The sequence below is a fragment of the Mus caroli genome, unplaced genomic scaffold, assembly GCF_978045245.1.
Source record: "Mus caroli unplaced genomic scaffold, Mus_caroli_1 scaffold_17, whole genome shotgun sequence".
NCBI lineage: Eukaryota > Metazoa > Chordata > Mammalia > Rodentia > Muridae > Mus > Mus caroli.
Window position 1 is genome coordinate 75,395,397 of NW_028227272.1, and position 27,127 is coordinate 75,422,523.

The 27,127-nt window shown below is 41.2% G+C and overlaps 2 protein-coding genes across 2 annotated transcripts in view; one reads left to right on the plus strand and one right to left on the minus strand.

Moving 5' to 3' along the window:
• Cxadr (CXADR cell adhesion molecule) overlaps positions 1-7,208 on the plus strand; it is a 51,005-nt gene extending 43,797 nt beyond the window's left edge. Inside the window, exon 9 of the mRNA XM_021184864.3 lies at positions 6,628-7,208. Coding sequence (XP_021040523.1) covers positions 6,628-6,669 — 42 coding nt within the window. The 3' untranslated portion in view covers positions 6,670-7,208. The remainder of the gene's footprint in view (positions 1-6,627) is intronic.
• Positions 6,766-26,412, minus strand: Btg3 (BTG anti-proliferation factor 3). Its single transcript, XM_021185002.3, has 5 exons — positions 26,211-26,412; positions 22,859-23,037; positions 18,064-18,201; positions 12,226-12,433; positions 6,766-7,962 (listed from the first exon to the last, which is right to left on the minus strand). The coding sequence occupies exons 2-5, from the start codon at positions 23,029-23,031 to the stop codon at positions 7,723-7,725; spliced, it is 759 nt and encodes a 252-aa protein (XP_021040661.1). The 5' UTR covers positions 23,032-23,037; positions 26,211-26,412; the 3' UTR covers positions 6,766-7,722.
• Positions 26,413-27,127: the final 715 nt, after the last annotated feature.

Sequence of the window (27,127 nt, forward strand, 5' to 3'; positions counted from 1 at the left end):
CCTTGCTGTGTAGCCCAGGCTGGCCTCATATTCAGTCCCCTGGTCTCATCCTCATGAGAAGAGGTTAGTCATGTGCCACTCGATCAGGCATGCACCTCTCTGCTTCTTATGCACATAGAACAGACAGAATCAGTCAGCAGGTTACAATGAACCTGACAAACTTGAAGTAGGTTTCACTTACTAACAGTTTAGATGACAAAATGAATTTATCTTTCATGTTTCAGTTGATTTGGACAAAATTTGAAAAAAAATTTTTGAGAAAGGTCTTCATTCTATAACCTAGGTTGGCCTGGAACCCACTACATAGCCCAGGCTAGCTTCAAACTTGGGTAGATCCTCCTGCCTCAGAGTCTTGAGTGGGATGACAAGTATAAGCTACCATACCAGTTTAAACACATTAAAGACTGCTCCCAGGCTGGAGCTCTAGGGCAAGCGTGTCACTGCTGACTGTTCCCAGCCTTCACCTTACTTTCACTGCCGTGGAGACGGGTCTGGTTATTGCTCTATACCACTTGCACGCAATGTTTCCAGTTTCATGAACGGCCACGTTTGCCTGTGTTGTTGACTTCCACAGCTATACTTACAAGTTGGCAGTCAGGGGATTATTTTGTACATTGGAGTGATTACTCCCCGTCACCATCAGTACTATAAATTATATAGTGACATACTTGATGGGACATTTAAGAGATCTGCAGCCTACTGTCAAATGACAAAGACTCATTAACCCAATAAGGAACATACATATTAGCTGTGAGACTGAAAACACCTTCTCCATATGCTAATCTAAGAGCAGTGCCAAGAAGGAAACGTGGCGTCCTCCCTCCCTCCTCTAACATTTCAGCAGAGGCTGTATCTGCCACAGGGGTGAAGTACTTTTAGGGTATTTTACTTTTGTACATATATTTTATTGTATGGACACCACTTCTATGACATAAAAACATACTAATAAAGAAATGTTAATTGTATACAACTATGAACACTTAACAATTTCTACCACTATAGCTATACCTCTTAACATTTCACATCAAGGGGTCAGAACTTGGAATCCAACCTTTAGCTCTGACAATAAAAAGATTATCTGATGCCCTCTTGTGGCCAATGACTTTTAGAGGGGTTTTATTTCTCATTAAAATTTAACTTATATTTCATTAAAATCCACCCTAACAGATCTACCAGAAATGACACCTCATTGTTTCTTTAAAAAAGTGAGTAAGTAAGAAATGTCACATAGTATTATTAACAGTGCAAGACCGTGCATAAACTTCTGTTCCTCGGCTCTTAAAAGCTTGCTTCCTAGAGTTACAGTGCCCGAGTTCAAAGTTCTCTAGTTACAGTACCGGGCAGGTTAATACTCGGTATTCTCTCTGTAAGGCACACAGTATTAGGACACACACAGGGTTGTGGTGGAACAGAAAGTACAGTGCTTAATTCCCAAGAGGTTAGGTGCAATTCATTATGTGTAACATATACACGAACTACCATTGAATAAGCCTGATGATGAGGTTTTTTGTTTTGTTTTTGTTGTTTTGTGAGATAAAGCCTAGCCATACAGTGTACGCTGGCCTTGAACTTGTAATCTTCCTGCCTGGCACCCAAGTGCTGAGACTTTCATGCGTATGCCACCCTGGGCAGGTACTGAGCAGGTCCTATCATCAGTCCTGACCTCATGGAAAGAAACATACTGAGCGTTAATGCTTGCCCAGTACCACAGCATCTTACAGCTCTCATTTCACTATGAGCAAGGTCTAAGCCAGGCCTGGTGGCTCCTACCCATAATCCCAATCCCTCGGAGGTAGAGACAAGGGAAGTGGGAGTTCAAGGCCCTTCTCAGCTCTATGGCGAGTATGAGGACTGTCTGCAACACAGACCTTGTGTCAAGAACAAGCAAACCAACCCTCTATGCCACATTCCATTCTCATGACATTCTGTACGTTATCGCAGCCCTGTCACAAACCTGGACATTCTCTGTAAGGCAGACTCAGGTCACTCTTTTACTGGCTTTATGCTCTTGCACTACACGGGTGCGTTATAATCCTTCACTACTGCAAAGGTTTCAACAAAGCATTTCGTGTATCAAGTATGTATTTCTACAAGTATGTCCACAGGCTATTTCTCATCTTGTAGTAGCTAAAAGTAGAATTGACCTTAAAATGCTTTTGAAGATGTTTTTACTCCTCCAGTAAAAAGGTTCTGACGTTAGGGCTTCCAGTTCAGTGTTTTTATGGGATTCCTGAGTGTGAGAAAGTGGGTCTCCGATTCTTGTTTTCTCTCTTGGGCTCTTTCTTTCTATTTGTTTATTGTGTTAGTTTTTATCATAGCATACCATAATATTCCTTTAAAATAAAAGTTTTTTTAAAAAGCCAGTAAAAAGCTGGGCGTGGTGGCGCACGCCTTTAATCCCAGCACTCGGGAGGCAGAGGCAGGCGGATTTCTGAGTTCGAGGCCAGCCTGGTCTACAAAGTGAGTTCCAGGACAGCCAGCAGGGCTATACAGAGAAACCCTGTCTCGAAAAACCAAAAAAAAAAAAAAAAGCCAGTAAAAAAGAAAGGTTGTGGAGTATGAATATTTACCAGAAAAATCCAAAGATGCAGAATAGAACTGTCTGTATTTAGCCCCTTTCTCCTCCTTCTGAATATACTGTCAAAATAGTGTTTTACTCATACAACACACAGCATTTTAGATAGGATATTTCCATGTTTCCACCTATAATATTTTGTTATTATTACTTTATCCATTCTTTTTTTCCATAGCCACATAGCATTTTTCATACTACCTTGTATAGATGTTTTAAATTTTATTTAGTTGCTCATTTGTTATGGCTATTTTTTTTTTTTTTTTTTTTTTTTTGGTTTTTCGAGACAGGGTTTCTCTTTATAGCTCTGGCTGTCCTGGAGCTCACTTTGTAGACCAGGCTGGCCTCGAACTCAGAAATCCGCCTGCCTCTGCCTCCCGAGTGCTGGGATTAAAGGCGTGCGCCACCACGCCCGGCCGGCTATTTTTTTTTTGTCACCCAAAAATATACTAAACACTTACATAGATGATAGCCCCATCCAAGGACTTCTATAGATAAACTTCTTGAAGTACAGTTGCTAGGTAAATCATACACACCTTAAAAGTCTAACTGCCTTTCAAAAGGCTGTATTCCTTTAAACCTCTATTTCAACATGTTCTAAACAAGGGACATTACCTTTTAAATGATAGGTGTTTTAACTGATACATCTCAAAGACTTGAATATCTATCTGTAGGGTACTATGTCGGGAACTATGGGATATGCCAATACGTGGATACAGTGCTTACACAGTAATGGGGCTTATCACTCCTGACGGCCTCATGGGTTAAGCAAATAATCTTGCCCAGCATCTGCAACCTTTCAACCATTACTAGTGAAGCTGATAAATGGCAGCACTATAAAGGCGACAGACACATCAGACAGCTAATGCAGCGGAGATGCTGTCCCCGCATCTCACTGATGTATGCTGTAAGCTCTGCTGATGGGTGTAGATCATAACGGTGTTTTCAAGCCCTATGAAATTCCTAAGTTCCTATGACTATTTCTGACCTTTACGGATGTTCTTTCTGTAGCTACTCCATTTTGAGGGTAGAAACAAGGCAATAAACATCAAGCCAGAGCAGTGAGAGTGACATTACCTTCTACAAGTCCAAGTACTTTTGATAACTATTAAATAATTGTTTTAGTCCTTACGTTAAAGGTGGCCTTCTGCTATAGACTTGGAAGCAGGTGACCATTTCTGCAATGTTTATAGAGTGCACACATTTTACATAGGAATTGCAGGAGCTTTCCCTCATTTGCCTTGGATAACAGACGTCCAGTGAATGCCCCAGGCGGCATGTATAATACAGGGGCAATACTGTGTTTCCCAGGGAGCGTCCTAGGTACTGCCTCACTAACCAGAATCTAAGGCCAGAGGAAATGTGGGGAGACTAGGCCAAAGTAATTGTTAACATTGTGTCCTAGGTTAAATAACCAAAAAAAATGATAATTAAAAAAAAAAAAAAAAAAGCAGAATGCCCATCTTGGGCATTGCTCTATTATTTCTCTTATCTGGATCTTCCTGGCCAGTTCCTGTCTTGTCCATTAGGTCATACTGCTACTAAAATTCAATTTACAGTTCAAACAAATGAAATCATTGTCTACGGTTGTTTTGTTTTGGTTTTGGTTTTTCGAGACAGGGTTTCTCTGTATAGTCCTGGCTATCCTGGAACTCACTTTGTAGACCAGGCTGGCCTCGAACTCAGAAATCCACCTGCCTCTGCCTCCCGAGTGCTGGGATTAAGGCGTGTGCCACCACACCCGGCAACCTAAGGTTTTAGTGTTACTTTTCAGACATAACTGAATAGTCTGTAACAAGGAAGTAAGATTAATGGCCAATATAGACGTTTAATTCATTTTCACTTAACATAAATCTCTGCCTGAGTTTCCTTCTGTCAAGTCTTGACCTAACCTCACAAGCTCCAGTAGTTGGTAGGCTTTGCATAGGTACCAAATAGGATGTGGTGTTGAGGTGCCACAGAGCACAGGCTTTTAAGTTGAGGCTTAAGTTAGCTTGCTGTCACCTTGGACACCTTTTGCTTCCCTCAGAGCCATTATCCAAATGAATAAACGCGGCACAAATCATGAGATGACTCTGAGGGTCAAATTATCACAAAGCTGACAGCTTAGAAGTCAACTTAAATCATTTATCTTGGCCGAAAGTTACACTGTACTAGAGTCAAAATGTTTTGCTACAGTTAAAAAAAAGTACACACTATAAGTATGCATTTTATGACCAACACTATAGAACTTACCAAAGAATTTATATTTTTCAAACATCCACATTGAACTTAACCTCTATAATTTAGAGCTCTGCTGTTATGCCTTCAAATACAAAAACGGGAGATTAAAACAAATTATCGTTATTCATTCACAAGCCACTCCCCCTGCTTGAAACTCCCTAATAAAGGTTTTAAGCTGAATGACGAAGCCGCTGTCAGCCACCTCTCCTGAGATAATTGTTTAGATCAATCCTGTAAGGGACACATTAACTCAGTCTTAAGTTCCATTAACAAGAACCCCATACCCACCAAAACATAAAGAGCCAATAGCTGAGAGGTAATTTGTTTTCAATAGTTAATAGACTGGAAAAGCTTTACTGTTGGAGGCTTTAATTACTAGGTGAACTGAACCTTTTAAACCAGGTAGATGAATAAAGTTCACAGTTTCATGCAGAAAATGATCTAAAACGCAGTTACATTAAAAATGAGCTTTCAGAGGGCTGGAGAGATGGCTTGGTGGTTAATAGCACTTGCTGATCTTACAGAGGGCCCAGGTTTGGTTTCTAGAACATACATAGGACGGCTAAGAACCATCCATACTAGTTCCAGAGGATCTGATGCCCTCTTGTGTCTTCCCCAGGCATGGCACACATACACACAAATATGCAGGCAAAACAGCCAACCACATAAAATAAAAACAAATATAAATGTCAGTTTTCCCCAAGATTCATCAGTTAGTTGCCATGGCTAATTAAGGATTTACTTCAATCATATTTATGTATTTGTATGTGCACATACATATATACATGCCCATGAAGTCAGAGGACATCCTGCTGGATGGAGTCAGCTCTCTCCTACCACTGGTGGATCCTATATATCAAATTCCTGTTACCTGCCTTGGTGGCAAGTGCCTTTATCCACTGAGCCATTTCGTTGACCAGAGATTTATATTTTGTAGTCATGTGCAAAGAGTTCTAGCTATTTGGTGTGTGCTAAAATTACTGCTTCTCTTCCTGTGTGGCTATTATACTTCAAATTCCCCAAGAAATTTACCTGTAACAGAAGCAAAATAGAACAAATGCTGTCTTTCCCGACAATCTTTTCAAACTCCCAACTCTATAACTACCCACAAGTCTGTTGTTCTCTCTATATATAAAATCCTCCAAAACCTACAAGGGAACAAGCAATGGCCTTAAGAGTGCAACACTTTTCTGTGGGGCATGACAACACACACCCGCAGTCCCTGTACTAGTGCTGAGGTGGATCACTCGACATCAGCAGGTGGGAGACAAGACTCCCATCTCAAAACACTTTTTGACTCCCTTCCTATTTAAAAATTAAGATGCCAATTACCAGTAGGAAAATTCTCAGGGGGAAAAGCTGATATTATGCTTTAGAAATATGCTAAAATTGCTACAGCTTAAGTCAGAAGACAATGACATTAAGAGTGTTTAAAATATGAAGTGGTAAACATCGACACTATAAAACTGACTTTATCTTCGTAAATTTAAGAAAACTGTCAACAGAGTTGGGCAGGGTAGCAAACACCTTTAATTTCAGCCCCCAGGAAGCACAGGGCGGCAGATCTGTAAGTTCAAAGCCAGCCTATGCCCTTATCTCAAAAAACCAAGAGTAAATGAAACGAAGAAACCTGATGGTTTGGAATAGCCAGCTCCCCTTTGATCGATTACCAGGAAGAGTGACTTGTGGTCCCTCTTGGCTAAGTTGAGTAATTTCCAAGTAAAACTGTGAAGGATGGTGATGTGGGAAGGCGGATGTATCGCTGATCTTGTTCTGTAAGTTTATCTTTAGAATATCTGAACTCATAGATGCTTTCTCCCTTTTCTTTGTAGTTCAAGTACGCTTACAAGAGCGATGGCATTACAGTGGTATAAATATGAAGGACTACTGAAGACTCTGAAGTACCACACTTCTTCCTTTATAACTCTAGCAAAGACTCAGGTTTTGTTTTGTTTTTTTTTTTGAAAAAAAAAAAAAAAAAAAAGCACAGCACTTTTGTTTTTAGTTTTGAGCTAGGATATCATCTTGCCCAGGCTAGCATCGAATCTGACGCACAGCTGAGGTGAGCCATGATGTCCTGTTGTCTGCCTCAGCCTCTCAGTCATGGGATTTCAGGCACTCCCACTATATCCAGTTTACAAGGTGGGTTAACAGTGGCTACAGGAACACGTCTGCTTTCTCTGATGGGAGAAGGCGAGTAAGTCAGATGTCCTATAACATCATTATGGGTCAAAACCCAGGTGACAAAGGTCCCATATATACTGACTTTGATTGATAGCTGAAAGTTGTTTTAATTGTATTTATATTTTCATTTAGCTACTGCCAGTAAATTAGAAGTTTTTTACATGTATATTTTCATATGTGGCCTTTGGGGATCCTGTGTTCAATAAAAAGGTGGTTTTTTTTAAACGAACATTTTAGATTATTTTCCTTCCTAAGTATCTCTTCTACCTTCTCCTTTTCTTACATACAGAACAAAACCACACATTGTCATGCCTCAAACTACCTTTTATTTGCAACTACATGATTTCACACAACTCTTCTAAATAATGACATAAAATAGATGTCCTTCTGTATAAATAACTTATATACTCTCCATAAAGTAAATGCTCAAAGGTGCTAGAACACATCGCCCACTCCTACAGTGTTTTTGTATCCAACACAGTCAATGCACAATATATAAATACTCAAGTCCAATATTAAAAACTCAGGCACTTGACTAACTTTAATAAAGTTTCTCAAACTATATCAATATATCTAAAGTGCATATATATATATACTTTTAAGAAAGATTATTCTCAATAGCTTTTCTATAAAAATAAGTCTGATGGTTTTGCCCACCTAACTTCACTACAAGTATGAACTCTTAGTATAGAGGAAGGCATGTCTTCCTTTCTAGCAACATGACATCAGCACAAGGAAAGGAGCTAGTGAGGTGCTAGCATGTGAGGGTTAATCCAGTGATTTCGGTCACAATGCATCCCAGGAGGAGGTACCCACGTCACTGGGATTGGGCGGAATGGTTTATTCTTCCTTCCTGGATTTGGATAAGCAAATGGAACAGGAGGAGGGTAATGAGTCTGATGGCCGCTCCCTCGGTACATTCCTGGCTTTTTCCTCGGCAAAGGGTGCCACATTGGAAGAGGTGGGAATATCAGTTCTGAAATCTATAGGAAGAGAAAGCATTAAGTAAATTAGGAGGAAAACAATAGCCTACTTTTCAGTAAAGACGAAGTAGTTCCAGACGACACAAACCTACCACTTACCCCAAGAGTGGGTCTTAGTGACACCCCTACAGTTACATTTAAACACCTTAAACAATACCCACATCTCACTAATATCTCCCATGTGCTTTCTGAATGAAGAAGAAAAAAGACTAATGGAAACAGTCTTACAAGCATCAAGGATGCAAACACACAATAATAGTTAGGTTTTAGGGCAATAGGCATGTTTTAGTTAGTTAAGCAAGAAGTCACGCAGGGAGCTCTGAAGCACACATTTTCACATCCCAGCCAAGGTCTACTAAAAAATAATGAAGTGTGAGGAGCAGAGGCCAAGTATTTTGACAGAACTTTCCAGATCATTCTGCTGTAGCCTGTTCAGCACTTGGGCTCAACATTCTTTTAAGTATGCTGGAAGTCAGGTAGACGACATCAAGTTCACATTATTTAAATTCTCATCAGCAATTTTCAAATTCTTTGCTTGGAACACTGCACCCTAAAGAATTTCAGATTTTCTGGTTCTAATCTGCCCTTCCAAGTGTGGGATGTTTTCTGTAATAGTTAAGATTTTGTAGAGCATTTAATGCAGACGGTACAATGACATGAACCAATTTTGTATTTTGAAAAAGAGGTTCTGTGTTTACGCCCGTGAACACACCTATATACACACTGGAACTTTTTTACATTTGGCTTTCAAGATCCTTATTTTCGTTTTTCTTACTATGCAGGAGTAGCATGGTAACTAGTAGACTAGCTGGAGAATGTCAGTTTTTCCAAATGGTCACAGCAGTTTCTACTCCTTATGAGATCTGGCTGCCTGATCTTCACTCAAAGTTGAGTTGCTAGGCAGTTCAACTTGGAAAAAGCCAGGTTTCATTGTTTTAATTTGATTTGTTTCATTGAAGACAGATGAGCTCTAACTCTTTTTCCTGTGCTCGCTGGCCATGTATAACATTTCTGTACAGTATTTATAACTTCTGCCTACTGCCTAATTAATTAGGTTCCTTGTGTTTTACTACTCTCTCTACTGCTATTGTTGTTGTAGGAATGCTGAGAGCGAGCCCAGGGCCTGTGCATATGAGGCAGCTACTGCCCCACTGACCTAGAGCCCCGTGCTTCTTTCCAGGTTTTATTTTGAGACATGGTCTCACCTGCCCAAGATGGCAGTCAACTGTGACCCTCCTACTGTTCACCAGGCCCATTAATTTTTGGAGTGTTTTTATGTTATCAAAACAAGTCTGTAACACACAGGCGTAATGAGAATGTACTTTCTGTGACTTGGCCATTCACTTTCTAACATTTTCTTTTTGTGACTAAAAATATTTAGTTTTGATAAAAATCAAAATTTTTTGGTGATCCTTTGGAGACATTTTGAAGATAATTCTCCACATTTCTTGATACATATAACTTTAAAAACTGAGTTTTCTTATATGCAGAGCCATGATCATTCCAAATCCATTTTCTGGTGCATGCTATCAGGTAACACTTAGACCCACTTTGGCCTTTTTCCTCTTTTTCAAACCTATTCAAGACTTTCCACCCTAAATGCTCTGGTGTTCTGCTGTGGGACAGGTGAGTGGGGAAAATGTATAAAAGTGAGCTTATTTTGGAACTTCGATTTTTGTTCCAATGATAGATTGTGTATCCCTAAACTATTAATAATCTTGATGCACAGAATAGTTTTATATATATAACTAATATATTATATATAACATATATAATATATAACTTAATATATATTTATTAAAGATTCCGTGTATGTGAGTGAGTACACTGTCACTCTCTTCAGACACACCAGAAGAGGGCATCAGATCTCATTACAGATGGTTGTGACCCACCATGTGGTTGCTGGGAATTGAACTCAGGACCTCTAGAAGAGCAGTCAGTGTTCTTAAAGGCTGAACCATCTCTCTAGTCCATAGCTTTATGTTCATGCTAGCTCTCAAATTTTAGTTTCTCACAGCTTTCGAATCAATGTGTTACTCCATAGAAATGGACTTTTGGGATTCTGATTAAGCTGAGTCCACAGATCACTTGGGAAATAGAGAGCTGACTGTAAGAGTAATTTCTAGAAATGCTATAGAATAAAGATCCTCCCCTGTCAGGAGCCGTTAATGTTTTTGTCTTTATTTGATGCTCCCCCTTTAGATTTTTATCAACAAAAGAATAATTAGAAAATGAATGATTAAATCACAGAAGGTATAATTTCGTTACATGTATGTGCTAAGGACTTGTTTCCAGAACATTACTCTTATTACAAAGAAAAACAAACAAACAAAACCAAAAACATTAATATCAGTCAAGATAAACAGGAAGGTTAAAGTGGAACTGTATCAACTTTCTACCCAAGGCTTAGACAGAAGTGACTTTTTTTCTGTGAAATGTGTTTTGTTGCAGAGTAGACTGCCAAAGAGAAAAGTTTTCCAAAAAAGCATGTAAGCTACCTTAATTTCCACACCTTTCTTTTGTTCTCTTGTGGTGGGCAATAAATGTCAATTAGTGTAAAAGGAAATGTAAACTGATTTTTAAACTTAAAGGTCAGCTTACTTGCAATTAAGAGCAGCCACTTGGGACTTATATTTTTGACTGAGTAAAAACAAAATCGAGTTAAAATCATCACATTTAGATGATTTCCAGGAAATTCAATAAAGTTAATTTGAAATGTATAATTCAACATACAGAGAAAAAAATGCCCCAAATATTTATGCCATAGACTTGAAAAACAATCTGAAAAGCAACTGCTCTAAAACAAAGCGAAACAAAAGGCAAGGCTGGTAATAAACATAAACAGCCCTGGAAAGGCCCCGGACACTGAGGGAAAGCTCACGATTCTACTCTACACTACTTCACTCTTTTTATTTGCAAGGTTTTTTTTTTTTTTTTACAGTTTTAATAAATAATTTTTTTAGAAACAGTTCTGCTAAATGTGACCCGTGCCTTTGATCCCACCACTCAGGAGGAAGAGAGGCAGGTGGGTCGGTCGCTCTGAGTCCCAGACCAGCCTGAAGTTTTATAAAACGGAAGCTATGTAAAACACAGCCACATCACCCACCCTGCAATAATCTCTACAACATCTTTCATAGCAACCTGAGGAAGAACCATTATATAATCAAGAGGGAAAATTACATTCCAGGGGGAAAATGTTCCTATCAAAATTTATATCATTATATAAATTTGAAAGTTTAGTTTTTCATACTCAAAAGCTTCTTAATCACTAAGTATACGGTTTTTAATCATTAAGTATACGGTTTTTAAATCATTCTTTGATCTCACCATGAACTTGCCACACTAAAGTACATCTAGTTGAGAATAATGAAGATAAACTTTCAAATATTCTAATAATACAAAAGTAAAGCAACTGTTTTCTGTTTAAGAATATTACTAAGTGGCTGGGGAGATGGCTCAGTGTTAAGAGCACTGGCTGCTCTTCCAGAGGTCCTGAGTTCAATTCCCAGCAACCACATGGTGGCTCACAACCATCTGCAATGGGATCTGATGTCCTCTTCTGGTGCATCTGAAGATAGCTACAGTATACTCATATACATAAGATAAATTAGTAAAAAAATTCAGTCTGCAGGCAAGCCTGTAAGGCATTAATATATATGTGTGTGTGTGTGTGTATATGTATATATATAGCTAATCAAATTCCTTGAAAGTAATTAAATGTTTTTAATGTACAGACATAAAGTAAATGAATCTGTAATGCAAGTGTATTTTCATAGTCAGAGCAAGAAGGAAGACTTTTTGGTTTTTATATAAGAAACTATCCTAAATATAATTCAGTGAAATTTCTCTTTAATGATGAAAAGGGGGAATACTAAGGAAATTAACCTAAAAATATAAATGAAGTAATAAAAGACTTAAAAAGTTACTGACGTTTTTGCTTTTTTAAATAAAAGGCTTTTTTTTTTCAATAATCAGGACTGTTTATTATGACTTCTCTTTTTGGAGGACAGCACATTTCTTTCAAAAATATACTTATCCTAGTCACTGTAGTAGAGTACACTTTTGATAAAATGACCCAGAATGCCCAGTTGCATCTCTGATAAGCAGCTTTCCACTAGTGTGTGTGTAACAGGAAGAGCTGAGGCAGAAAATATTCCACCATCTTGGGCAGTGCAACTGTGACTAGCTTGAGAAGCTGGCCGAAGGAAGCACTGCCCCCCTGTGGTCTGCACATGCGCAGGGGCAGGCCGTGGCAGGTCTTACCTGGTACACGGGGCTTGGCGTTGCAGCCACTGAGCTGGGTTTCACGTCCACTTCCTTGCTTGTGTCTTCATCTGAGGAAGAGGACCCGGAGTGATAATCAGAGGTCACCTTATCAAGAGCCCTGCTAACTTTCTTGGAGATTTCATCCTTGTTCTCATCCTCATTTTCAAAGCTGGCAACGATGAATGCATTGTTTTTCTCTCCATACCTAGGTGGACATAAAACGCTTACTAGTCATAGAAAAAGCAAGAAATGGTCATAAAAACAATTAAACAGGTCTGCTCATGCCAGTGTTCCGAGGCAATAAAGGACCCAGCCCAGAACTGGACTGTGCACATTTAATACCCAAAGCGCACGCAGGGTGTAATTTTCTGTCTACCCTGCTGAAGTATAAATGAAAGTGGCTACTTTCTTCTCTACTGACATCAAACAAAAAAAATTGTTTGAAACATCACAAGGGATCCATATTTTGATTATATTTACTAGGTATTAATGATATTTTCTTTAAGATTTTTGTAATGTATTTCTAAATGGCCACTGTACAAAATCAACTAGAAAAATCGTGTATTTTTTATTTTGACAGGGCCTATGTTTTTGACGGCTACAGATCAAGAGGTTTCTGACAATTACTAAGATTAAAGGGAAATGATGAGGGTGACTGATGTAGGGGTTTGCTTGAGCTGTATTACATTAGATTGCATTACTGACATTTTCATGAGTGTTGAAACTAGTGTGACCAAACGCAAACCCTCTAATCTCCTTGGCTTAGTTTCCTATCCGGTGGAAAGGAATCCAGATGTACTTTTAACTTCAGAGCCTCCTCTCCAGCTCAATCTAGTAATTCTTAAAATGCCTAGCAGTTTGAATGAGTTATTCATAACAGATATATGTAGTACATCTTCATTTTTGCCTACTAATGTTATGAAATTCAGAGAAAACAGAAAGGCAAGGACCTTCCTGGAAAACCACCACTGCCTCTGTAAAAATAGACATCAAAAACAAAGGCAGGCAGGTGTGTAGTAACTGAAGGGCCTGCTGGAGTTACTCAGATCTCTAATTCGCACATCTTTGCCTCTGTGGTACTTTGGAAGGAGGGTTTCATGCTAAATGAAACCACTGAGTGTATTACTGTAATATTGAGAATACACAATTAACTCCTTATAAGAATTAATAATGGACAATTTTTACACTTTCCATTCCCAATGATGGGTTGCTAAAACATCAAGGATAAGTTACTTACTATGAAACAAATCAATACTTATCTAATGCTCTTTTAACAGGAAAAAAAAAATGTAGACATTACAAAAAGTTGTAAAAGAATACTGAATCAATTAAGTTATCAGCTATTTTTATACTTTCTCATAGGAAAAAGATATATTATTTATTCTGTGTTTTCAAATATTTTACCATTTGATAACCTACTAAGCTATATGTTGTTTTGTTATTCTATATGGCAAGGAAGAATGTTTCATCTAAATACATCTTAATTTTTATTATAGCATCTTGGTCTCAAGTATACCAATGGATCATTTTTTAAAGTTTATTTTTAGTTTCAATGATGCTTGTATGTGTGGGTATGAATGTACCGAGTGGCGTTACCTTTGGATGCCGGAGGCATTCCTTCCTCTGCAGCTTGAGGTGAAGGTGGCTAGTCATGAGCTCCCTACATGGGAGCTGGGAACCACATTAAGTCCTCTGGAAAAGCAGTCCATGCCCCTAGCTACCTTCAGCCCCCAAAACAGTTACTGTTTTCAAAGGCAGCGACTTTTCCATTATGTATCTACTACATCAGCACTGTTCTACTTCCAGAATATTCATTTTTTCCAGTTTGGGTTCAAAAACATGCTATCTCAGTGCTCTCTGTTAACCTACATAAATCATGCAGCTAAATTGTTCTTATCAGAGTGTATACACTACAATGTTAAGCTAATTTGTATTAGCCATTACAAAAAAAGAAGTAACACAGCAGGCATGGTGGTACGTGCCTTTAATTACAGCGGTAGAGGCATGTTGGTTGCTAAGACGCTAGAGGTGTGCTGGTTGTTGCTAAGAGTTTGAGACTATCCTGATCTACATAGAGTAGATATGGATGTGTGGCCTTATCTCAGAAAGATCAACAAAAATACCCAAAACCCAGCAAAAATGTCTTTACAGTGGCCACTTGGCAGAAAACGTCATGATCATATACAACCCTATTTGTAGGTACTGAGTATGAAGATTTTTATAATACTACTAATGAAATCACAGCTGGTTTTTATTATCTGGCACTATTAAGAATGAACCATCTAGTTAAGTAGTATACCCATACAACCAAAGCTTTCATTTTTGGGTACCAAACTTTAAATACCCGAAAAAAGTGTGCTAAGCTATGGATACTGTATTTACATACACAGTAGTGTGGACGAAGAAGCCGATAATGGCTTTTCTTTGCCTCACAGATCACAGAGCTTACACAGTGCTCTGACAAAAGGTTGCTCATAGTACATTCTGGAAGGAACAGTGAGGATCTGATCATCCCAATGGAAAACCTTTGTAAGGCGCTGTACTGGCTAGTTTTGTGTCAACCTGACACAGGCTGGAGTTATCACAGAGAAAGGAGCTTCAGTTGGGGAAATGCCTCCATGAGATCCAACTGAAAGGCATTTTCTCAATTAGTGATCAAGGGGGAAAGGCCCCTTGTGGGTGGGACCATGTCGAGGCTGGTAGTTTTGGTTCTATAAGAGAGCAGGCTGAGTAAGCCAGGGGAAGCAAGCCAGGAAAGAACATCCCTCCATGTCCTCTGCATCAGCTCCTGCTTCCTGCCCTGCTTGAGTTCCAGTCCTGACTTCCTTGGTGATGAACAGCAGTATGGAAATGTAAGTTGAATAAACCCTTTCCTCCCCAACTTGCTTCGTGGTCATGATGTTTGTGCAGGAATAGAAACCCTGACTAAGACAAATTGCTACCAGAAGTGGGGTATTCCTGTGACAACCTGACCATGTTTTGGGGAGGACTGTGGAAGGACTTTGGAACTTTGGGCCAGAAGATCAATTCAGTGTTAAGAGCTCTGTCGAATGTTGTGTAGGAGCTTGGAAGATAATGTTGAGAACAGTGTAGAAGATGGAGGCCTGGCTTGTGAAATTTCAGAGGGAAGATTAAAGACTTTTTTCAGGGCCATTATTAGTTTGTTTGTGAAGATTCTGTGGTTCAGGTTGGCTGGGGCTGAAGAATCAGCTATGATTAACAAGATACCAGAACTACAAAAGTGAAAACTTTGCATTACTGGGACTATTGATGCTGGATAGCTGGAGCTAAGACATTAGCGGTGATTAAGAAGAGACCAGCATCATTGAGGTGATATCTTCTGGGAAGTGTTTTTTGAGAACAGAGGCTGTGTTCCAGAAATAGCCAAGGTTGTACCTTGTGCTGCAGTGGGACTTGGTAATGTGTAAGGGTTACCCAGGTGGTACTGGTTTTGAAGACATGAAGGGGTCACACAGAGCAGCTGAGGCTCAGCACTGTGAGAGGCCATGGAAGGCCATTGGTGAAGGTGCAGCCTCAGTTGCAATAGATGGCCCAGGACTGAAGGGGTCATGCAAAGGAGTTGAGGCTTAGCACCATGAAGAGAGCCTATGAGAGGCTATTGTTAAAACCAAGTTACAGTGGAAGACAGCAGCATTTTGGAGATGCCGGTACCATGAGATGACTACCAAGAACAGCAGCAGCAGTGGATTACAGGCATCTGGAGCCTAGAAGACAACGTGTGTGCTACAAAGGGCATGGCTGGAGAAGTGACCCAAGCCCTTGGAGGAGCCCAGAAGATTGTGAGTTGGATCCCAGACATTGGACAGTTGGAGATTGATTTTTGCTTTTGATTGTGACTGTGCCCTGATATTTTTCCCTCTTGAAGGAAGTTTTTTAGTGAAGCCCACAGTTAAGAGACTTTAAATTTTAAAAGATACTGGATATTTTAAAAGGATTGAACTTTTAATGTGTAAAGACTGTGGGACTTTTAAAGTTATTTAGATCTTGGGGATGAATAAGAATGTAAGGGTTGAGGCTTACTAGTGATGTGTTTGTGTGTCAAGTTGACAAGGGGTCAATTGTACTGGCTAGTTTTGTGTCAACTTGACACAGGCTGGAGTTATCACAGAGAAAGGAGCTTCAGTTGGGGAAATGCCTCCATGAGATCCAACTGTAAGGCATTTTCTCAATTAGTGATCAAGGGGGAAAGGCCCCTTGTGGGTGGGACCATGTCGAGGCTGGTAGTTTTGGTTCTATAAGAGAGCAGGCTGAGTAAGCCAGGGGAAGCAAGCCAGGAAGGAACATCCCTCCATGTCCTCTGCATCAGCTCCTGCTTCCTGCCCTGCTTGTGTTCCAGTCCTGACTTCCTTGGTGATGAACAGCAGTATGGAAATGTAAGTTGAATAAACCCTTTCCTCCCCAACTTGCTTCGTGATCTTGATGTTTGTGCAGGAATAGAAACCCTGACTAAGACAGGCTCCCTGTAAGAACTGCATCTTAGAGACAGGTGTTTGAGACCAGCCTGGTCTGCATAGTGAATTTCAGCATAGCCATGTCAATATAGGTCTTGACTTTCAGGAAAAAAAGGAAGAAGGAGAAGAAGAAGAAATGCACAGGTAGGAGAGATGGTTGAGTAACTAAGATAATTTGCTACTCTTCCAGAGAACACAGGTTCAATTCCCAGCAGCCATGGCCTTCAAACATCTGTAACTCCAGTTAAAGGTCCTACTGCCCTATTCTGGCCTTCTCAGGCACCAGGCATGCAGAGCACTCACAGACAGACATTCAGGCACAACATGCATACACAACGCATCTTGTGTGAGAATTATGTCTACTATTAAGAATGTGTAGATCTTCATGGAAAGAAACTGAAAGAAATAATGTAAGCAATTAAGACAGTTCAAACAATGGGGTTTATGTCATTACATACAAGGAACCTTCACCTCAAAGACCCTAAAGTTTGTAACATTTGATATTAAGAATAAATTTTTTAAGATTATTGCTAGTAAATCTTTAAGTGTCCATCTCTATATTATATAGCCAGATTCATATAGAAAAGGAACTTTCTTTCCTGTTCTCAAGAGATTTGCACCCTCAAAACAAAGAAAAGCTCCCCATGAGCGCTAGCATCAAAAATGTGCAAGTTCATGCTTCTAGTTTATCCTGTTTCTTCTTCCTGGAGAACCCATCTTCCCTGCCTTGTCACCTAGTGACCTTCACATAGCAGCTCAAGTGACATCTACACAGTCGTCTTTTTCTCGTGTCACCTACAACTCTTTTATAGATAGTTCTATGAAGGCACAAATCATACCATGTTGTAATTTGCTTACTATTTCTTCTCTCTTATTACCCTGTGAACTACCTAAAGAATGTTGATCTAATTTTCGAAAACTCCACAAATGCCTAGTTTACATAATGCTTTTATTGAAAGTTTAAATAGATTTCACATCTAACTCTTTTAAAGTTGTTGGGAGATAGACGCAATTCCTATGATGAGAACAGCATCTTTAAAATGCTACTGAGCTACTTGAAGAGATGGAAACAACTAAACATCACACTGCTTCTTTATTTGGACTCAGCCTTTGCTGTCTGAGGAAAGGATGTGTCACATGAATAAAGCATGGTGGCAGAGGGCAAGGTACATACTTTCTACACTCTACCTCTTCTTGGTGCATAGTAAAATCCTCCACAACACTCCAGGAAACCTTTTCTGAACTCTTCACGGTAAGAGGGTCATTTCATAAAGCTTTTCTGAGAACACCGACGAGGCCCAGGTCGATCACACATGAGAAAATGCAGTGAAAATCAGTTCAGCTGCTAAACATGAAGACTCACCGGCAGCACACCTCACACGGATCCACCCAGAGTGTAAGTTCCTTAGGCAAGCCCAGGTCACTGTACAAGATGCAGCTGTTCTCACAGGCTTTCAGGACATCGGGATCAACTCTCTGAAACTTATTGACACGAATGCATCTATAACAAAACAGATTAATAGCTATAATTGAATCCCAATCATAAATCTTACCAATCAATATACGTGAAAGCGAGCAATAAAATACCCTGATAGAGAACCGGGAGATTCGCAAGTGTGAACTTCAGACAAGAAGGCAACCTGAAAGCTGCCCAGCCTAATAAAGACAGAAGAAAGATAACCCGTATGAGCCCAGAGGAATCACCAGGTCTCCTCACTTATCAGAGACCACCGTACTGCACACCTAACATCAAGTAAGCCCAGAGACCAAAATGGCTACTTAGAACTCTTGACAACTTTTGGAGGGCTGGGGGATAGGAGTCTCAAGCTTGCTATGGAGCTGAGTTGCTCCTGCAAATTGTGATACTCAAGCATCAATCGCTCAGATGCTAGGGCTAGAGGTGTACACCCTCATCTTCGGCTGACTGCAATGCTGGAGATTCAATCCTAAGCTTCATGTGTATTAGGCAAATACTGCATCAACTGAGCTCTATCCCCGGCCCTGACATTATGAAGTTTTGAAGACTAATTGATAAAATCTGAAACTAAAGGACTTCAACCAGTGCCTCAAATACTACTAGAATTTTTTGTGACCAGTTTTATTGTCACTAACATGTTTTTACATTCTGGTAATAAAGTGAAATCTTAGAGGAGACAGCTTTTACTTCATCTATAGTTGTTTAAAGAATAAGGAATTCAAGGACCATGCACACAGCATTCTCATAACTAAAATGTAATCTTGGAATACTGCTTCATTTGATGTACCATGTCTTATACACGACTTTCTTTTACCTAAGTTGCAAAATAATAAAGAAAAAAATTTAAACTAATAAAGCCTCTTTCGACAAAGTTTGGAGCTAAGACTAAAGGATGGACTATCCAGAGACTGCCCCACCCAGGGGTCCATCCCATAATCAGCCACCAAATGCATATGCCAGCAAGATTTTGCTGAAAGGACCCTGATATAGCTGTCTCTTGTAAGGCTATGCCAGTGCCTGGCAAATACAGAAGTGGATGCTCACAGTCATCTATAGGATAGAACACAGGGCCCCCAATGAAGAAGCTAGAAAAAGTACCCAAGGAGCTGAATGGGTCTGCAACCCTATAGGTGGAACAACAATATGAACTAACCAGTACCCCCAGAGCTCGTGTCTCTAGCTGCATATGTATCAGAAGATGGCCTAGTTGGCCATCATTGGGAAAAGGGGCCCCTTGGTCTAGCAAACTCTATAGGCCCAGTACAGGGGAATGCCAGGGCCAAGAAGTGAGAGTGAGTGGGTAGGGGAGCAGGGCGGGGGGGGGGGGGGAGGGTATAGGGGACTTTTGGGATAGCATTTGAAATGTAAATGAAGAAAATATCTAATAAAAAAAAAGCCTCTTTCAAGTTAATTTAAGAAATGCCTGTTCAACCAATGGAATATAGACTATAAGGCTAGCAGCTGTAGGCAACACCATACTCACTGTCTAACCTGTTGCCCCCTTGTATTCAAAAATGTATTTTCCCTAAGTGAATAAATAGTAGCATGAAGGCAAAAATGCACCTCCAGAGATGCACTCTGTTTAAGTAGAAAAACAGTATCTACAATGGAAAATATGAAGTATATTTACTACTTTCAATCAAGACTCAACCAGGGCAATCCGGCATTATAACTACTTATGGAATTTACTGTCTGAGCTTGAACTGTTTCATTTCTCTTCCATATCTGACGATATATATATGGATATGCAAGTCAACTGGAAATACTATCCATTATAATGTTCTATTTAGGATGTAGTGGATATAGCTCAGTGTACAGCAACGGCCTTGAGTTTCACTGTTCCTGGACTCAATCTCAAGCATCCAATAACAATGATAATCCAACCAAAAGACTTTTCAACCAGTGTTTCAATTGCTGGTATAGTACCAATGTGATATTTAGCTTATAAAGTTAAATTGTTCCATTAGCTCATTTTAATCTTCACTGAAAAAAGATCTTGTTAAGACAACTAATAATGTTTCTAAAATATATTATTTTTTACCATGTACTATGCAATAAACAGTATCCTATTAACTCTTTTTAAAAATTTCATAGCTAGATATTATTTTCACTTTGTAAGGGGAAAAAAAGGAGGCAGTTTGAGGAATTTGCCCAACATCACACACCAGTGAATTTAGACTGCAAATCCAGGACCCCAACCTCAAACTTCATATATAGCTTAGAAATAACATGCGTGTCTAATGTACCTGATCAACATTAGAGCTACAGCATACAAACCCTGTCACCAAAGCTCACCCACAGCTCCCTGCCACGTCCTACGGATACCACTAAAACTAGCAAATCCAGAGTAAAAGCTTCCTTTATTATATAGAAGATGTTGCTTGATCCTTTGACCTAACCTACAGATTCTAATGTTATATAGCATATAGGGCAATCCAAGTCCCATGTACCACACCATCACAAGCAGTTAAGACTGGCACTCTTCATGTATTATACGTTGTATTTGCCACGAGAGTGATGAAGATGCTAAGCTTTTAAATTAGATATAACTTATCTGTTTAGAAAACTTAGATACAACACACGTTTTTACACTTTTTTTTAAATCCTAAAACTGGAACTACTTTTCTATTAACTGTTCTTCAAATGCAAGATTATTATAAAAGTTGCACGAATATATTATTTACTTAATGCTGATAGTTCTTTTAAATTTTTTGTAATTATAACATGTAACATAATTCTGTATTCATCCGTATTTGTCTGCATTTCTTATTGTTTCCAGATAAGATTCCGAGACATAATGTTCAAAATGAGTATTTTCACAGATCTTATATTGCCAAACTGTCTTTTATAAATATCACATTTGCATAAAATGTAGAAAACATTTTAAACTTATATTCATTTTTCCCACTGTACCATGAAGTCTAATAGTTTTTTTAAAAGCCTATTTTAAAAAGCTTCAAAATGACTCAGTGATACTTCTGATCACATGCCAAGCTAGTCTTCTTTGAGTTTTTCTCAAGTTTTTAGCATTAATGGAGATGAAATGGTACGCTCTCTGACCTTGCTGTATTTACTTGGTTTTCAGCAACTTGGCACTTCCAAAAGCACCCAGCCAACATCAATTAGACACGTGTAAAAAGCCTCAGTAACTTACAAAAGCAAAGCTGTTCACTATCAGGAAAAAGGCAACCAAATGAGAAACTAAAACCTTCCCTGAGCCTAGATTTAAAACTACATATCAACTTATATTCATAATATTAACCACCTTACTAGGAAATTCTGGGTAAAAACTATGAAAAAACACAAACGTTATCAGAATAGTACACTGTAATCAACTGGCTTTAAGGAAATGAGAAACAACAAAATTGTATTTCCACTCCAGTTGCTAAAACAAAAATCTTTTACAACAACAGCACGTCTAAGTATTGGTTTATGGAACAAAAAGCAGGGACAACAACATGCTCAAATAAAGGGGAATTTTCATAGTTGACACAAGTTAACCAATGTTTCAGTTTAACTGTGAGGCACGCCCACAATCCCCATTGTGGTATGACAGCTAGTTTTAGGAAATGACCTATTTGCCTTCTCAGCAGATACATCTCTACCAAAGTGAGCATGTCAGGGCATGTTCTTCTTGTACAGCTTAAAGATCCGACAGTTCTTTATTTTAACTTACAAATCAAAATATAAGTAAGTGCTCTCTTCCTCCTCAGCGCTGAGCCTATGGTGAGCACAAGCTCATGGAACTCGGGAGCCATTCAAGACCCGCTATAAAATCCCCACCCCAGGACTTTACCACTGGAGGTACACAGGTGAGTTACCGTCAACTGCTTATACCATAATATAATATTATATTCATAATGTAAGTGAGATCATCACCACGAAGGCCAAGAACATGCTAGGTTGAAGACAGTCTTTCTACATTGCCCTAACTGTCAGGGAACTCACTATGTAAACTAGGCTACCCTCGAAAGTGACAGAAATCCTCCAGCCTCTACACCCAGAGTGTTAGAATTTAAGGCAGATGCCACTCTGTCTGCCTTTGCCTGATTATCTTACTTTACCATTTTCTCTTCTTTTTGGTTTTTCGAGACAGAGTTTCTCTCTATGGTCCTGGCTGTCCTGGAGCTTCATGTGAAGACCAGTCCAGTCTCAGACTCAGAGATCCTGCCTGCCTGCCTGCCTGCCTCCTGAGTGCTGGGGTTAAGGCCTGTGTCATCAGTGCCCTCTTCAAAAAATAAAATAATAATAATGATAATCACAATAATAATAATAAAAAGTGCAGCATATACATTACCTTTAGATACAAAGACAAACTACTTTCTCAACTCTTAATCGCCATGCTCATTTCTGAGAGATTAGGGTCCTCTAGATTTGTGAAGAACCCTAAGCACTCATGATAACAGCAAAAATCTACTCAAGCAAGAGCCAAAGTACTCACAAGAACCTAACTGGTGACCACAGCTCTGGCCTTCCAAGGCTAAACAGTAGAATTCCATCAACAAATATGCATACTTTAAAATGAGCAAGAACAAAATACCACGACACCCCAGCGTTTTTTGTTTTTCAGATAAAATCCTAGAAGGCGATTTCTAAATACCCTCCAGCCCTCTGGCCTTGCAGTCATTACACAAACTGATCTTCATTTAGTCCAATCCGACCGTCTCGTCGAACGCCTTACCTGTAGGCCTGACCTTTGGATGGTTTTTCTGGATACCAGTGATTTTTATATTTCTCTTGAAGTATTTGAGTTAATTTCTCAGCAAACCTCTCAACTGCTTCTTTTTTCAACTTGTCATGCTTTCGAACCAGCCTTGTGAAAAAGAAGACAACAGCCGCAATTTCGTTCTTCATTTTTCCCTGTAAAGATAAAATGTTTTCTTAGAAACAAAACACAAATTAATCCAAACAACAGCAACTACACACACAGACACACACACACACGAAAATAAATTTCTGCAAAATATGCCCCTCTACAGCTTTCCCTTTCAATTTGCCCGGTCTTTTCTTGCCAGTAATCATTACTAACGGTTTGTAGTCCTCCGAGACCTATTAGGAAATACTCCCGGGATTCTTACTACTTGGTTTTAAGTAGTAGTTCAGTGAAGAACACAGCATATTGCTTCTGACAACTGAAATAAATTCAGAAACTAATCAAAAAGAATCTTAGTAAATATTACACTAAATGAATCAAATTCAAAGTAAAATGTAAAGTTCTGGGAAAGGGCCTGAAATTCCAAACAGAAGAGTCTAGCACTAGGGGCTGAAGAGAGGCTCCGTGTCCTCCTCCTGCAGAAGTTGGGTTTACCTCCCCCACACCACAGGACAGTTAAGAAGCACCTGCAACTCTAGTTCCAGGGGGCTCTCTTCTGCCTTTGAGGGCACCAGGCACACACGTGGTAGCTATACATACACGCAGGCAAAGCACTCATACACATACAAAGTAAAAAATAAATCAGGTTTGGAGTCCCTCCCCAAAAAAAGGTTAAACAGCAATGACATTTCCAGTAATTCTATCAGCTATGAGCCCAAGAATTCTAAAGTATATGTTCCTACAAGAAAGAAGGAAGGAAGGAAGGAAGGAAAGAGAGAGGAAAGAGAGAGAGAGAGAAAGAAAGAAAGAAAGAAAGAAAGAAAGAAAGAAAGAAAGAAAGAAAGAAAGAAAGAAAGAAAGAAAGGACGAACATATGTCCTTGGCAACATTATTCACGACAAAGTAGAAATACTCCAAATATCCCCCAAATGCTGACTGGACACATAAAGTATGGCTTATATGTACAACAGACCGGGCAATTACCATAAACGAAGCACTAACACGTGCTACAACACAGCAAGCAGAGGTAACAAACAATGCCACACTAAAATTTCTGCCATGTATACAACTGTCCAGAGCAGGGAAGTCTCTACAGGCAGAAAATAGACTGGGTGGCCTACAGGCAGGAGGAGCAGAGGAACAGGAGACAAGATTCTAGGGAGTCCAAGGTTCTTTTTCTGCTGTGATAAAACTATTACTCTTGAATAAATTTGTTACACATGTAAAGTTTTTCAGCATTGAAGCTTTTTATACATATTCTTTCGGGTATAGGTATATTTTCCTAAAAAGCTAAAACAAAAAATAGTGAGCATTTAAGTACATTAAGCAGAGCATCAATTCAGGGTCACTCACAGAAATTTTAAATGAAATAATCAGTTACATTTTGGAGCTGCATCAAAGGATTCTTAAAAATAGAAAATCTGATTGATATTGATTAATCCAGAAAGGCTGTTCAGGCGTTCTTTTGAATATGTGTGTGTGTGTATATGTATGTTTTGAGATGAGCTCATTCATTTGGCTGAATGGAACTTGGAGATATTCTGATCCAACATTTACCAAGTAAAGTAACGTCATCTTTCTGGGCGCCAATGTCAGGCCCTACTGTATTGACTATACCAGTGAACTAGCTTAACAACAGGCTGGCAGTCTGGTCTTATAAATTAAAAAAAAAAGAAGAAGAAGAAGAGAAAAAAGAAACACCGTTTTTTTTAAAGATTTACTAAAACTGCTCTCTTAAGTTTCTTGTCTAATGTGATTTTTACTCTGCATGCAAATGCAAACAAGGGTTCTCAGAGTGAAAGAAATTCTATATAGTATCTGAGATTTGTCCTGGCAGCCCTACTCACTCCGATCCTAGATGGAAGCCACCCAAACCTTCCTCTTGGATGCTTAGAATGCCAAATACACCCTCTACTGCTATGGTCAGCCGGTAAAGAGAATCCTCACAGACCAGTAGTAGGCACATAGAACTTCAGTCTACTACAACTGCTGTGCCACCTCCCTCCTCCTGCACAGTGTGAGGCCTCTTCCGCTCTCCGAAGCTTCCTTTATACTTCATGTATAGCACCTTGTGATGGTCCAGCAAACCCACTGAAACTGAATATACAACTTGGGCGAGGATATCGCAGATGGAGCTGCATACGCTCCACTCCAAACAAGATAGAAGAACTCACACTAGAGAAATGTACTGATTCCTAGATCCCTCGCATTCACCAACTGGGCTACCTAACAGTTTGGGGGATTTGCTTTTGTTTGCTCAAGTTCATATAAAAAAATAAAATAACATTAAGGAAGGAAAGAACCACTTAGCGGTTGTTTTTTGGTTTGTAACAGAAGATGAGTCATACGGACTTATTTATTTTTCTGTTTGAAGGAATGGAATAGCTGAAGAATTAACCCCCTCTTATCAGTGTTCCAGAAGTACCAAAGGCCCAAGAGAAAGGTCTAAACCTCGGGGGAGGGAGTGGGGATCTGTGAATACCACGGGGGGCCGGGGGTGGGGGATTAGACCTTAGGCGCCTAGTGCCACCCACACTGTCCCCCAAAGCTCCCATTTTAAACACCGCTTGGTGACGTCACCCCAGGACGTCGTCACCGCGGCGGCTGCTCCTCAAGTTCTACTTTGTTCCACGAGCTCGACCTTCTAGGAGTTTCTAACTTTGCAGTCTCCCCACCCCCACCCCCACCCCCAACCCCTCCCCAGTAACGAAAAAGCCACTCGCAGTTTCTAGAAACCACAACTTCTTCAGGTGGACGCTGCCGAGGTGGAGGGGACAGCAAGCGTGGTCGCGCCGAGAGGCCCTGACCGCCCCGGGCGGCTTTGGCCAGCGGGATCCAGATGCAGCCGGATCGGGCCCCCCTCCCAGCCCGGCGCGGGTGGAGAGAGCCCCCCACGCGCTCCGAGTGGACGGCCTGCGCGCCGCGTCTAACCTGTGCAAACAAACCGGCTCGCCCCTGCCCGCCCGCCCGCCGCCCGCTGTCGCCTCCCCGGGGGCGGCAGGCGACGTGGCACGCGCCCGAGGAGGCGTCCCAACCCCACCGAGAACCCGCCGCCTCGCCGCGCATCCTTCGGCCGCTCCGCTTTCGACGTGGCGGCGGGCGCGTCCCAACCTCCCTCCGCCGCGATGCCCGGGGGTCCCCGCCGCGTCCCCTTATGCCAGGCCCGCTCTCCTCACTGCCACCGCGTCCCCGTCTCCGACCCCCGGCCCGCTCTCCTCACCGCCGCCGCCGCCGCTGCCGCTCCGGGGGCTGCACCCTCGCCGGCTGCGACCGCGTCCCGTGGCCGAGGAGCCGAGCGCGAGCGCCGCTGCTGCGTCGTCGGGCCGCCGCTGCCGCCGCCGCCGAGCGCGCGCCGACCAGACTGGCGGGCGGCGGAGCGCGCGGCCGACAGGGCGAAAGCAGTCCGGACGCGGCACACGGGGGGCTCGAGGCCCGGAAGAAGGGAGGGGCGATGACTGGGAGAGGCCCGGCGCCGCGAGGAACCAATCCGCGCGCCCTGGGGCGGGGCTTCCCTCGGGCCCGCCCCCCCCTCCAGCGGTGCGCGTGGCCGGCTCCTGCCTCGGGCGGCGCGCAGAGCCTGGGCTCCGACGGCGGTGCAGGCACGAGGTCGCAGTGCCTCCTGCGCGAACCCCGAGGGCCTTGCCTCCCTCGGTGGGGTGGGCAGGACGCTTCCTCTCGGCTCTTCGGCCACTCCTCCTCACGCGGGACTCTCTCCCTGGGATCGGCCCGCCTCTCTGCTGCCTGAGGGCAAGTTCAATCCGGATTCTGCTTCGATGGGCTCTCTCCCTCCTACCCACCTCTGCACGAAGCGGCCGCGGAGGGGAGCTTGGCACTGAGTGCTTGCCAAGTCCCTCCGATCGTGAGGTCACTAGCTGCCTCCCTGTACGTGAGATGGCTTGGGTAAAACTCTTACCTGGACACTTGGCTGGCAGAGCTCGTGTCTCCATGTGACCGTGGCAGCCTCCTGTTGAGTACGGGGTGTCTCTGCCAGCACTGATGGCCCAATGGATGAGTGGAGTGGCCAGGCTTTGTATTTCTCAGACACTTCTAACTCAAGGACTTCCCGGGGGGGGGGGGGGGGGAAGCTTTTAAGCCTAAACACATAGGGAAGATAAACTTTCCGAAGAATAGAACCAT

What these genes read in the sequence shown, in the direction of transcription:
- Btg3 (XM_021185002.3), bottom strand. Translation starts at nt 23,031, where the DNA reads ATGAAGAACGAAATTGCGGCTGTTGTCTTCTTTTTCACAAGGCTGGTT. An exon ending in TCCAAAGGTCAGGCCTACAG is followed by an intron (nt 18,202 to 22,858) that starts GTAAGGCGTTCG and finishes GTTTTGTTATAG; the next exon opens with ATGCATTCGTGTCAATAAGT. An exon ending in CCGTGTGAGGTGTGCTGCCG is followed by an intron (nt 12,434 to 18,063) that starts GTGAGTCTTCAT and finishes ATGTCCACCTAG; the next exon opens with GTATGGAGAGAAAAACAATG.